General features: G+C 39.3%; 1 protein-coding gene across 5 annotated transcripts; it reads left to right on the top strand.

Moving 5' to 3' along the window:
- The first annotated feature begins 873 nt into the window (after positions 1 to 873).
- On the top strand, positions 874 to 13,343 carry atxn2l (ataxin 2-like). Of its 5 annotated transcripts, none has more exons than XM_067476520.1 (23): positions 874 to 938; positions 1,570 to 1,627; positions 2,570 to 2,626; positions 2,724 to 2,795; positions 2,937 to 3,147; positions 3,295 to 3,413; positions 3,791 to 3,882; positions 4,029 to 4,235; positions 5,010 to 5,314; positions 5,823 to 5,906; positions 6,224 to 6,370; positions 6,895 to 6,972; positions 7,106 to 7,167; positions 8,516 to 8,835; positions 9,211 to 9,280; positions 9,491 to 9,643; positions 9,735 to 9,798; positions 10,116 to 10,285; positions 10,851 to 10,983; positions 11,341 to 11,456; positions 11,625 to 11,807; positions 12,360 to 12,528; positions 12,914 to 13,343. In XM_067476520.1, exons 2-23 carry the CDS (start codon positions 1,583 to 1,585, stop codon positions 12,970 to 12,972), a joined length of 2,916 nt encoding a protein of 971 aa, XP_067332621.1. In that variant the 5' UTR covers positions 874 to 938; positions 1,570 to 1,582; the 3' UTR covers positions 12,973 to 13,343. The 5 variants fall into 5 exon arrangements, with proteins under 5 accessions (XP_067332621.1, XP_067332622.1, XP_067332620.1 ...); XM_067476521.1 differs by lacking the exon at positions 874 to 938 and adding an exon at positions 1,097 to 1,182 and having other exon boundaries at positions 10,116 to 10,273; XM_067476519.1 differs by lacking the exon at positions 874 to 938 and adding an exon at positions 1,097 to 1,182.
- Positions 13,344 to 13,736: the final 393 nt, after the last annotated feature.

Raw genomic sequence — 13,736 nt, 5'->3', positions numbered from 1 at the left:
AATTGTTTATAAAGTAATTCTGTGAAAATAGAAAGATTGAGCGTTTTAGATGCATTCTATCAGTTTCTCCCTGCTGGCCAGCTGATGAAAACGGGAACTGTTCTTAAAAAGTGAGAATGTATTCGTGTTCTTCTAAGTACATTAATTTGACAGTTTTTAAAAAAATATGTGACCTTACAGTGTTGAAGGTTGGTTTCCGTACATTAAATGGATAATGGTTGGTGTATGTAAAAAATTATGAAACAAAAAATTTTTGTTAAAATATTAATATTTATTATAAAGCGTACTTACTTTTCTAGAGCTTTCAATTACATTTCACGCCCATCTTGTGTGAATTTTGACAAAGCAGACTAGAAATGCAAGCTTAACATTAGAAATGCAAGCTTAAAATTAAAAGATACTAAGTTCTAATGTTATTTTATTTTGTTAAAGCTCCTATTTTCAAGGGCAAGTAAGTTATTTGATGGCAATTCGAGCTCTAGAAAATATGCACCACAAACAATTTTGTAGTTTTGTGGTTCACGTGTCAAAAGTTGCTTCCGGTTATAAGTTAAAAGTTTTTTTGAAATAATATATGGGGTAAACTGAATTTAGTTTAGCTTAAATTTGTTGCATTTAATTTTAAGGTCTTCCTTTATTTGAAAACCCAAAATAAACATCGACCTACTTATACTGTAAAATGTATGATGAACCGTAGAATAAACCAATAAGCTAAAAGGTCATGACTGATTGGCAGGATCTTGTCCAATCAGGCTTTATAAGCCGGTCAGCAGGTGGGGATTGCAACGGTGCGTTTGTTAGAAAAGCCGGTAGAGCCCGTTAGCTTTCGACGTATTATTAATATGTAACTAAGTTGGCTGCTCCCGACTTATTACTCATATGCGACTAAGTTGAAAACGTCCGACTGACTACATTACTCAAAACGATGACTTCTAAAGGTAATAAAATCCCATCCAATCACAGATTATTGTATTTTACCAGAATCGATAACTGGAACCAGTCCTACGCCGAGAATATGACCCGTACCACATGCACAGCAGTTGCCGGGTTTTTACAAATCGAACACACCCGGTGCTATGTTTTTGTTGTTTTTCAGCAGTGTATCGTGTTTGGCCTGTCAAACCTTGTGGCTTTTCACTGAAGCGACGAGACTGGCATAAGAGGGATGCACATGACTAAAAAGTATAAGTAACATGCTAAGATCTTCTCATCTGTCAATTTCTAATGCGATGTCAAAGACATATCTAGCGGATCGTCTGCGTCTCTGTTGGTAAAATTCGTCGTCTGCGCTAAGCTAGTTGCGTTAGCTTACTGAGCTAGCTAATTTTACTGTTCTATACAACATTGACAACATCAGATAGTTTATTTTATTTTATCATCAAGAGAAAAAGTTTATATAACCTTCATTAATTACATTTTGACCAAAGTGTGCCATGTCGACTTTTAGGTTGCCCGTTAGCTACAAAGGTGGCAGTGTTCCCCCTGAGAAGCTTGTGTTTATTGTTCTCACTGAAGGAGCAGCTGATACCTTTAGCTCTTTGCTAACTATGGTGTTTTCAACCTTTGCAGGACCAGGAACACAATGAAACCACCATCTCAGTCTCAGTCAGCTCCTGTGCGGAGCTTAGTAAGTAGACACTTCTTACTGTGTCTATTAGGACACTCAGCTGTAATTGTTAATAGCTGTGGTGAATAATTTATTACAATTGTGTATGCTTCTATTTTCCGTAGTGAGAGTGATTTTTGCGGTCAGGGATAATAATAAGGAAGAGATTTCTCTACAAACTTCCCGGTTTTCAGCAGTTCTCTCTCCTAACAAAAAACGCCCTGTGTGTTTGTGTGTGAGTGAGGGAAAGGGAGAGAGAGAGAGTGTATGTATTAAATGTCCTTAAAGGCAATGCTTGTAGATATGATGTAAACAAGGGATGACATAAAAAAAAAACAACTGGATCCTGCCAAAACCATCAAATTTAATAATTTACTTGGCAATGATCCTTAAATTAAAGTTGCAGCATCAGTATTTGAGTACTTTATTACAATTAAAAACCTTTATTCAAAATCATTGGATTTTTTTGTAACACAAAGAAAAGTCTGACATCTAAACTATAAAAGGTTGGGAAAATGTTTGGCATTGGGAAAGAAAGGTTATACACACTAGCTAATGAATTATTATTAATTTATGTAAATGTCAACAAATTTAAATGGATCTCTATATAAAGAGCTTGTAATATACAACATAGTGTTGGTAAATGTTATTTTTTTATATGGTAAAAAAGAATAATGTCCATGTCTTTAATGTCCTTTTTTATTTTTTGGTTTTTACTTTTTTAAACACGTTGTAACAAAAACATTGACAAAACTCGCAATTATGATTAAACATTTTATATATAAATATAAAAGCTCTCATTGCACAAGTCAATATTGTGTTCTTCTGTCAGGAAGTGTGGTGCTAGGCAAAATAAGTCTATTAGGGTATTGAAATTAAATATCTTAGCAGTTTTGTAAAAAACTAAACAAAACAAACTGGACATTTCACTGTAGATCATACTCACATATCCTGTCTTTGCAGGTATTTGAAGGTGTCTACAACAATGCCCGGATGCTTCATTTTCTCACCGCAGTCGTGGTGAGTACTGCGCTCTCCGTCCGCCTTCCAATTTTGGCTGATTTTGGCAAATGTAACATTTACAAAAAGATTGAAGCTTTCTCATTGCTACTTCCAGGGTTCAACCTGTGATGTGAGAGTAAAAAATGGTACTGTGTATGAGGGAGTATTCAAGACTCTGAGCTCACAGGTAAAAATGCTCTTTACAAAACACTGGTCCGATCTCTAAATATTTCACACGTTGGCACATTGCTGTCACAAGTGTTTCATATATCCTCTAGGCTGCATTAAACGATCAAGCCACTGTGATTTGTCTGCTGTCTACATCCAGTGTGAGCTGGCAGTGGATGCAGTCCATAAATGCAGCAATGGGGATGGAGGAGGAGGAGGAGGTGAGGGAGGAGGAGGAGGAGGAGGAGGAGGAAGAAGAAACCAGTCCTCTTTGCCCAAAATAGAGGATATCACTGACACCATGATCTTCAGCCCTGCTGACATGGTCACCATGACCTGCCGGGATGTTGACCTCAACTTTGCAGTGAGAGGTAAATGTTTTAGTATTTAGCACATATACCACTGTGCTTTAAGATGTTCATGATTTGGCATGAGATATAGATTACAGGAAACAATTATATTTGCCTCATAAGGATCTATTTTCTCTGTTATATGCTAATGTGCTTGTGTACGTACAGATGTGTTCACTGACTCAGCCATCAGCTCGTCTCGGCTGAATGGTGAGCACAGAGAGAAGGTGCTGCAGAGGTGGGATGCCGATGGAAATGGAGAAAACTTTGAGTTGGAATCTGACACAGTGAGGAAACTCACACAAGCACTCACACAGCAACACACACAGCAAACTCTGAAGAGAGGAGATGTCTGGCTCTGGGAGTCTGGTTATTTTGTTTTTAGTTGAATATTGGCTGGGCTGGTAAATGATTTGTCAGTTTATGTCATACAATAATTAGGATATGTTAGAAGTATAATGTGAGATATGTTTGAGGTAACTGAAAACCTGTGTCTCCCTTTCTTAGCTTGTCCAGCAGGGGGCACTGACAAGTAAAGTCATATTGAAATTGATCCGTATAAAACTATTACATCATGTAAAAAAAAAAATAAAATAAAATCAATGGTGGTGGAGGGAGGACAGCTGTCTCTTAAATGTTTTCATGTTAAATTTTTCTCTTTTAGTCTAACGGCTGGGATGCCAACGAAATGTTTAAGTTTAATGAAGAGGCATACGGCATCAAGTCCACCTATGACTCCACCCTCTCTATGTACACGTGAGTCTTTCCCTTTTTGGAACCAATCACTGCTCTAAAGTCACAGTTGAGTCATTCAGTTGAAAAATGCTTACTCTCAATGCAACCTTTCCTGATTATCAGCTATTTTTGGGGTCATATCTGTTGTCTTCTGTCTTGTCTCCCAGTGTGCCTTTGGAGAGGGGGAACTCCGAAGTTTATCGTCAGCGTGAAGCACGAGCTGCTCGGTTAGCCAGCGAGATTGAGAGCAGCACACAGTACCGCCGGCGGGTGTCTTTAGAGAACGATGAGGGAAGGAGTGAGGAGGACAAATACAGCTCAGTGGTCCGAGAGAGGGATGACCGGTCTAGCCCTGGATTCTCTTCTGCCAGCAGGTAAGAGTACCCTGAGTCGACATGTCTTTTCTCAGTGATCACAAGCATAGACCACAGCTTTTAAAAACGGAGTAGTAATGTTGTATCTTAATTACTTACTCTGAGGTAGATAAGTATCCTTTAAATCCTCTTACAAACATGCACCTTTTCAGGTAGAGTTGGTAGAAATTTGCACCAATCCACATTAAACATTAAACCCACTGACATGACTAATGAATAAAATTGATTATCTTGTTACTTTGCCACCTGTCAAGAGTTTGAACATATTAGGCAGCAGTTCTTCAAAGCAGAGTCCTCATACTGACCCTATTGACTGCTTAAATTGCCTACAAAAACATAACCTTAGAGGATAAACTTGACGGACTGATGAAACTAAAATCAACCATAACAACGTGATAGAAAGAGGAAGGAGGGGACTAATATCCACTTCTTATAACCACCTCATGTGTCAAACATGGTGGTGATTCTGTTTTTCTGTGTCCTTTGTGGCTTGGACCTGGCTCACTGGTCATTTATTGATGATTTTCCTGCTGACTGAAGAAACAGGGGAAATGCAGAGATCTAAAGGACCTATGTGCCTTTTAAACTAAATGCAAAGCAGAACTCAAGAACAAAAGCTTGTTTAATAGTTGTGCATTGGTAAATTTTTTACCTTTCTGGTCAGGGTTCATTATAAAATCCCATCTGCTCTGCTGTTTGTGTGCCAGCTCTGCATACTGTCTGATCAGCTTTCAAGAATTCTCACATTGCCTTTTCCTCAATCTGGTTTTCCAGGGAAGGTAAATACATTCCACTCCCACAGAGGGCTCGAGAGATCGGCCGGTCTGCTGGCAGCTTGAGGGGTGGATCCTCCAGTCGAACTGCTGCACCAACAACCTCCAGACACCTGCCACCCGGCTCCTCGTCACCCAAGCCTCCCTCCGATAGGAGCAGCCCCCTTTCTCTCAGAACTGCCTACTCTCCTCACCAAACTCAGAGCAGCCCGCCTGCCGTTAGCAGCCCTCCCTGCAACAATCCCATTCTCCCACACTCGCTCTCACATCCACAGGCGCTGGCTGACACAACATCTGTTAATGGAGGTATGGAGAGGGTTAAGGGCTGAAAGAAGTGCAGAACCAACTATTGTCAAAGTGTGGAGAGTGTTTATATCTAGTGCAGTTAAATGATATAGGACATTCAGATCCACACAAGTTTTGTTCTGGCTCACAGGTGGAGTTGACCAAAACTTTACAAATCAGTATTATTGATAAAGTCTTAAGTTCTCTCACTCAAACAATTCAGCAAAAGTAATTGGAGGGTAAGAGACATGTCAGTGAAATGCGGTCTGTACACAGCCAAGTGGTCTTGAATCTGCTGTCGGACCAGAATTCATCTGGTGAAATTTACCTGTTTTGTGTGGCCAAAACGATTATGATGGAAACAGTGTCGGGAGTGTTAAGAGCAAACTTTATTAGGCAAAATTATGTGACTGGATCATTGATATGTAAATGTCTTTATCCTATTACCCCCTGTTTGCTGTTAATGTCTGAGAAAAAGTGTGTGTGTGTGTTGCTTTAATAGTTCTGATTTCTTGTGTCTCTCCTTCAGTTGCCTCTAGAACGTCTCCTAAATCCCAGAGACTTCAGAGCAACAGACATCTGCGAACTCCAAACTCCCAGTCCTCACCTGCAGGTAAATCCAAACACAGGTGAATTCATAGTAGACCACTCTGTGCTAGTTGGTGTTTGAACACATGGGGTTACACTTATTTTTTCCATGTGACATTTTGATAAAAACAAACTTATTTGATTCACTACCTCTCATTGTGCTCCTCTCTGTGCCATCTCCAAGGATGTATGTTTTTCTGCCCTGGTGTTTGGCCTAATAAATTGAACCGAGCCACATTCACGTGTTCTTCCTCATGGAGATGGACCTTTTTTATCATATCTTTGCACTCATCAACTTCATCTCTCTTTTTTTCTTTGTTGATCCCTCTGACCACCCATCAGTCCCTCGTGCTCCAAAACCAGAGACCTCTTCCCCGGACCTCTCCCTGGTTGGCCCTGCCTATCTGGATCCCACCCCTTCCATTGTCACGACAACAACCACAACTACCACCAAACCCTCTGGCCCCACCCCACTCTTCCCTATCGATGGTGAGATACTTTTTAAGATTTCAGGTTTGGAATTATAAAATATTCTGAAAAAACTGCACGTATGGATAGTGTTACAGCGCAGTCATGGGGCAAAGAGATGGTATCTCATGTATCTATAAATCCTTCATACCTCTTGTACTTTTGGTTTTATTTGATGTCAACAAAAACAGTTAATTTGCTTGTTTTGTTAAGTGAATTTTCCACAACCAAGAGAGATAAAAAAATTGCAATAATTAAAAATATAAAAAAGGAAACAAATTAAATATTCAAATTTGTGAAACATGTAGGAGCCCAATAAGTAACTAGACCTGCAAAACATTGTATATTTTCAAGTTTAGAAAAACACTACATACTGCATGTTAAGGAAATATGAGATTGTGAGTATTTGGCTTTCAGGTAAGGAAAAGATTATTCAAAAGTTTAAAATTCATGACGCTGGTAGTTGGATTAGACTTATCAAATGTCCAACTCTCCCAACAAGTGTCTTCACAGCTGGGTTTAAGTTTTTTCTTGGTCGTCCACAGTGAATGAAATCCTCAGCACAGCAGCTAAAGAGCGGACCGAAAGTCTGTCCAGTCCACAGGATGGCAAGAGCAGCAAAGGTAAAATGACTTGTGTACTTAAAGAGGTTCACGACTTGTTGCTTGTTTTTACCTTTTACACACCTAAAGAGCAGTTGTATGTTGTATGTATGTATGTAATGTTGTAACCTCTATCTCTGTTTGTCTTTCCCAGCTCCATCGGTCCAGCAGATATCACAGCTGGAGGAGCTCCGCAAGTTTGGCAAGGAATTTAGGGTAATACATAGATAAAGAGTTTGTCTTTGTTTTGTGTTTTTAGGACAGTTAGGAGGTACTTTTGGTCCTTAAATAGATAGTTTTTTTTTTTGTGTGAAATGGTCCCTAGAGAGAAAAACATTTTTTTTAATTTCAACTCAGACTTTGATCTTGTATTTTTCTAAATGTGTGATTAAATTAAAGTGAGTAAATGAGTGATTTTCATTGTAAATGAAAACAAAAAATGGCCAAACAAAAACAGCTTTACTTAGAAAAGACGGGTATTCTCTACAAGATAAAGCCAAGAAATAAAGATTACTTTAAAAGGTGTATACTACAGTCTCAAGAGACATGCTGCAACTGGATCCAATCCTGACAAAAGATGCAGTGTATAGCCTAAGTATACATCTGTCCAAGGGTCAGCTGCCCTCATGGGCAGAGTTGCCAAGAAAAAAAAAACCCTACAAATGTTGGCAAATTATAAGAAAAGATTGCAGTGGACTTTAGACAACTAGAACAAAGTCTTGTGGACTGAGTATTTAAAGGTTGAGGTGTTTGGATCAAAGTGAAGAATGTGTCAGAAGCAGAGCTCAGAAAAAGACGATAGATACCTGCCTAATACTATCAGTGAAGCATAGAGGTGGAAAAATCTAGAGATGCTTTGGCAATGAAAGGTGGGTTAACCGCATCGTATGCAAGGCCTCCTCAATCAGCTTGGAAACCACTCCATACTGGAGCAGCATGCCATTTCAAAACTTTCTTTTTCAGCAAGACGGTAACTGAAAAGCGTTGTTCCCAGTTGTGTAAGATTTACTGCTTTAATACTTTTTTGATGAAGTTACGTTTCAACAGCTTTCGGCTTGTCCCTTCAGGGGTCACCACAGAAGAGCGTGTTCACCACATTGATTTGGCATTTGTTTTTATAACGGATGTTCTTCCTGCCACCACCCTCTTATTTTTGTGTGGGCTTGGGACCGGCACCAAATTTGCCCTTGGTGGTTGGGTGGGGCCACACCTGGTGGGGTGGGATTCAAACCTGCTGCCTTCTGAATCCCAACCCAATGCTCTACCACTGAGCCACTAGACCCCCTGATAAAAAAACAATAGTTAAACTACAATAGTTAAAACTAACTAAAGATGATAGAAAAATAAAAGTGTGTAGGTGTTTCCGAACTTTGACTTCCCATTGTGTAAAAATAAAACAAGTAGACTTTTAAGTGTTGAAGCTGTGCTGCCTTATGTGAAATCATTGAGGACAGAGATGAACTCTTACTAACAACAAAGTAAAAAGTAAACATTTGAAAAGGTGGTAAAATTTTAGATATTGTCTTACTGTAGTTTTTCACAGGTCATCTTCTCTTTCTCTCAGCTGCAGCCCAGCTCATCTAGTTCAGTAAGCCCAGCCTCTGCAGATCCGCCTCAGCACATCTCAACACCACCCGCTGATGCGTCCTCTTCATCCTCCCCCGGGTCAACTAAACTTGCCACCGCCTCTTCAAATCTGCAACAAACTACAGAGGCAGCTCTCCCCACTACATCCCCTGCTGCCCAGACTCCTACTACACCAAGTGCCCCCCAGTCCTCAGGGTTCGAGGTGGTGCATCGTGGAACTACCCAGATCCTCGGCAGCAACGAGGAGTCTTGTGCAGAGAGCAGTGAACGAGCAGAGGCTGTCATTACAGCTAACAAGTAATTACTTTTATTATCGCTAATATTATTATTTATACAAAATGCTTCCCTCCTGCCTGAGTTGAGACTCAATCAGATCTAAATGCACAGACATGTTATAAATACAATGAGAATCAACACAACTTTCTACACATTGACAGATCTCATGATTAGTTGAGCAGAGAGGGGCATCAATAAGTCCTAAGTGGTTCTACCTCCCCTCATGGGCAAATTGTGGGAGTGGAAATGAAGATCATGCATCTATATCTAATCATATAATGTTTGGAGTTAGTGCCTACATCATGAAGGGACCTGTTACGTAATAAAATGTTGACCTTTTGGGGCTTTTTGTGTATTTTATGTATTTTGGGCTAACTGATATTTTCTATATTTCAGGCAAGTGAAAAACTCAACGCTGAATCCGAATGCAAAAGAATTTCTTCCCATAAAAGGAAATTCAGTATTGGTTAGTTTGTTCAAACTCACAAACATACATACCAATTTCATTACGTGTCATGAATTGTTACCCCAGTAAAAGCCACAGTCTCTTATCTATATAAGAGGTTTTTGCCTCTTCAACAATAATGACACACGGTTAATATTTCACTTTCAATGTCAATAACAGACTTTTAGATTATTTAAAATCTGATTTATTTTTTTCTTTTTGATGTGACAGAAGCCTGCGTTGGCCCCCACCCCGCCTCGACCAACTCCTCCCACACCTTCTGTTGTCCTGCCTCCTCCAGGTGGGCCATCCATCTACAGTAGCCCATCTGGACACTACCTGTCTTACACCACCCCCTTCTCCATCCAAGGACACACTATCCAGGTTTGAATACGTTGTCTGTCATATAGAACATAATATAAAATCAGATGGAAGTAAAGAATAAAAACATGAAACTGCTTTAATGTCTTCTCAGGCTACACAAATGTTTCAGTACACCATGTCAACTATTAACCAGGGCAAATACCCCAGAGCCAAAGGTACGTACTGTGCATACATTTATATATTTGTTTTGTGCCAGTTTTATTTTTTTTGTCAATCTTCTTTGACAGTTTGAAAATATGTAAACAAATAAGAGACAATAATAAAAAGATAATAAAAAAAACACGACTCAATTTTAAATTATTGAGACTTTAATTTGCAAATTATAGTGAAAATATTTACTATTGTAGCTCTTCTCAATTTGCAAAATTCATAAGGATGACTTATTAGTCTTATTTTACATTCCTGAGGATTAGAATGTCCCAGCATGAGTTTTATGTCAAGCATGAAAAGTGAAGTTGTTGTGGTTTTGCAGGGACAGTGGTAGGGCCCCGTCCAGAGCACCACGCCTCCCCCATGATCTCAGCCACAGCCTCAGCAGCAGGACCCCCACTGGTTGCTTCACCTTACCAACAGTCTTACCTGCAGTATGGTCAGTTAATCCAGGCGATGCCCCCACACTACCATGGCCAGGTACAACTGCAGGTCATCAATGCTTTTTCTGAGATGTATTTGTTTTACTCATATACACTGATCTGCCACAAACATAATACCACTTGGTGGTTTTAATATAAAATATTATAGGTCTTTATAAAATATGATGAACTTATAATGATGTATTCTTATGGTTTATTGAACTGTCAGCGCATAAAGTGGTTGAAGTCAGCTCCACCTTTAACAAAAGTGATTTTTTTTTTTTTTAATTGCTTACTGTACATGAAATTCTAAAATCATTATTTTTTTAAAATGCATAGTTTTCTTAATGGGATTTTGGTACTTTAGGTAAAATGTAGATAATCTGCTTGATTGTAATTCGACCACCTCTGCACACAGTCTATCACATTCTGCTATATATGGGGCTGTGCAGCTGCAGACTGCTTAGTGTCCATGCTGACCCTGGTCCTCTGTGACATTATTAAGACCACCAGTCTTAAACTTTTGGCAGATTGGTGTTAATTTAAGTGTATGTGTGTGTTTCTTCTTTTTAATTCTATCAGAGGTTAATTAATGTTTTCTAAAAAGTCCCTCTTATGTCGTTTGTTATCTCCAGCCTGTTTACTCAATGCTGCAAGGGGGTACAAGGATGTTGACATCTGGGGCCCCTCCTCAGCCAATGGCCCCGCCCGACCCCCAGTACCCTGGCCAAGCTGAAGGCCCACAGGGACCACAGCAAACTATGTATGGTAAGCAGACAGTACGATTATAAATCTTCTATGAAAATTACAGCAGGATTCCATTACAAGGAATAATCAAAGACATTCATAGGTCAATGAAATTGTTCTGTAATAATTTTGCATAATTTATCATTTAAATCTGCTCAGATTGGAAAGTTATTGCTTGTAATTTCAGGGGTAACAACTTTGGATTCCCTTAAATTACTGAAAGATGTAAAGGCTTGAATAGAAATTCTGTTCCGTTTTAGTTATGAGTTGCTGTTATAATCAAAGCAGAGGAAACAACAATTGTCTCAAGCTTTGGTGAAATTACAAAATCCTAATTTTCTATTCCCTTTACTATTCATTTTTTGTCATTCCTTTTAGCCCCTCAGTCATTTTCTCACCACTCAGGCTCCATCCATCCCCCTCAGCCCTCCAGCACTCCCACTGGGAATCAACCTCCACCCCAGCACACTGCACCCAGTCCAGGACACACTCAGGTAAGTGCCACTATTGACGCACTTCTTTAAACACCAAAGAGGTGTCTTTTTGCTGTCTGCCAGCACTTTGCAAGCAAAACACATTTACCTGTTGATAAGTGTTGAACTTAAAATCACCTTGATAACTGTGATGGTATTTATTCAGTGTTTTCTTGTTTTCCCTCTTAGTCAAATCAGGGTGGTCCTCAGCCTCAGTCTATGTTCCACTCTGGAGGTCTCGCAGCTCCAACCCCTCCTAACCTGCCCCCTGGCCACAGCTCCCCCCAGGCCTCCTACACCATGCAGGGATATGGTCTTCCCACCCACCAACCGCTGCCCCATGGCTTCCCTTCAATCAGCCAATTCACACAAGTGAGTGTATTACGTATTAGTTTAGCCATAAACAGTTTTATTATCTATGATAGTATTTAACTCTGTCTTAAAATTATTAAATAAAATTACATAATCTCTGATACTAGCCACTCCTACATATATTTTTTTCAGGCTAAAATAAAATTTCTGCAGTTACTATTCTCTAAATAAATACATACATTTTAAAGTAAATTTCATCCGTTTTTTTACATGAGCTTTGAGTGAAACTCTTTTTGTCAGGTCAGCTCATTGTGTTTACGTGGCCTTTTGGACAATTTTCACAAAGTAATCTGTGAATGACGATGTTTGAGGTTATTTAATTAATTTGTGGGATTGCATTTGTTCAAAGACTGTGAGGAGGCCTTTTAAACACTGTAGTAACAGTATCTTTAGAATTTAGTACTTTTCCACAGTTGGGGAATAAAACACACCAAGAAAAATCCGCTCTCTGACAAAAATATTATTTTATTCACTGTATTGGCTCATGCTTTTTTCAGAAAATTTTTAAATTTGCCTTACATTTATATAGCTAATCTAATTTTTCCTCTGCAGGCTCATGTCACAGCTGGTATGGCAGGACCTCACCACTCTGCCGGTCATGGTCCCCCACCTGTGATGCTGCATTACGCACACCCTCAGCAGGGGACTTGCTCCAACCCTCAACACGGCCCCCCACCCCAACAGGGAGCACCGCAGCAGTTCTACATTGGACCCGCCCAAGGTAAAACACATCTCAGACACAAACCTAGTTGTGTTTAAAGTCTCCCGAGAGTAAAATATTATCAAGAAAAAAGATGCGGTATATTTATTAACAGCATTTTTTAACTGAAGTCTTGAGTGTCTGGACCTTTTTTCAAATATCTGGTTTATTTAATAGGAGTCTTGTGCTTTTACAGGAGGTCAACTGTTTCATTGAGTAATTTTCATGTTACTGTTTCATGTTATTGTCAGTATGAAACTAAATAAGTGTGCATCCGCAAAAAAAATCTACCAATTTCTTTACCTTGTGTAAACAGAAGTGTTTGTGGTAGGAGGGTTTTGTGAATTATAAACTTCATTCTAAATATTGAGAAATGGCTTTACCAGTATCTTTGTGTGTGTTGCAGCCATTCAGGTCCAGACTCATCCGACCCAGCAACTGTCCTTCCATCCCTCTGCAAACTAAAATGTCCTTGTCACAGCTGGATTAAGGAGTAAGGACGGTAGTGTTACTTGTGTGACAAAATCTCAAACATTCCCACCTCCTGACATTTAATTAACACATCCTTATTTTTACCCAGATCTTTTAGAAAAGCAGTGAGAAGACAGAAACATCTCATAGGAGAAGTTTCAGTCTAATTTGAGAGAAAGTTTTTCTGCATTTTATTATGTAAAGTAAAGACCGTTTCACATGTGAAGCTGAACTCAAGACTTAAACTGGTGAAAACTTTTGGACTGACAACAGTGGAAATATTGTTTTTTTTTTCGCCCTGTCCCATCTCTGCCCCTTTACAGGCAAGACAACTTCATAAATAATAAAACTACTTTGAAGAAAAATTCCTTGTTTGATACGTACTACAGCTGACTAAAACCTAAAGATCCTAAAGTTCCTCCTTTATCTCCTATTTATTACCACACCACAACAAATTCAACTGACCAGAAGGTCCTTAGAGAGCTTGAGTTTCAAGACACACTTTAGAAATTTAGTAAGGTTGTTGCTTTATGGGGAAAATGCCAACTGTTTGACACTAGGAGAGCAATTTAACAACATCCTGGCCATTTGGAATAAGGAACCTGAAGACCAGCTGATCAGCGTGATTCAGGTGAGGACAGCTCCCCACATTATATTGTTTATGGTTTGTATATTATCCACTTTCTCTTTTTGAATGGACAGACTACAGTCACCTCGTATGGGACGTTATTTCCTCTCAAGCAGGGGCAGAACATTAT

The sequence above is a fragment of the Channa argus genome, chromosome 15, assembly GCF_033026475.1.
Source record: "Channa argus isolate prfri chromosome 15, Channa argus male v1.0, whole genome shotgun sequence".
NCBI lineage: Eukaryota > Metazoa > Chordata > Actinopteri > Anabantiformes > Channidae > Channa > Channa argus.
This window is presented reverse-complemented; position numbering and strand designations above follow the sequence as displayed.

Coding starts and splice junctions, on each gene's coding strand:
- atxn2l (XM_067476516.1), top strand. CDS start 1,230: ATGTCAAAGACATATCTAGCGGATCGTCTGCGTCTCTGTTG. Junction 1,628..2,569: donor CAGCTCCTGTGCGGAGCTTA/GTAAGTAGACAC, acceptor CTGTCTTTGCAG/GTATTTGAAGGTGTCTACAA. Junction 9,281..9,490: donor TAAAAGGAAATTCAGTATTG/GTTAGTTTGTTC, acceptor TTGATGTGACAG/AAGCCTGCGTTGGCCCCCAC.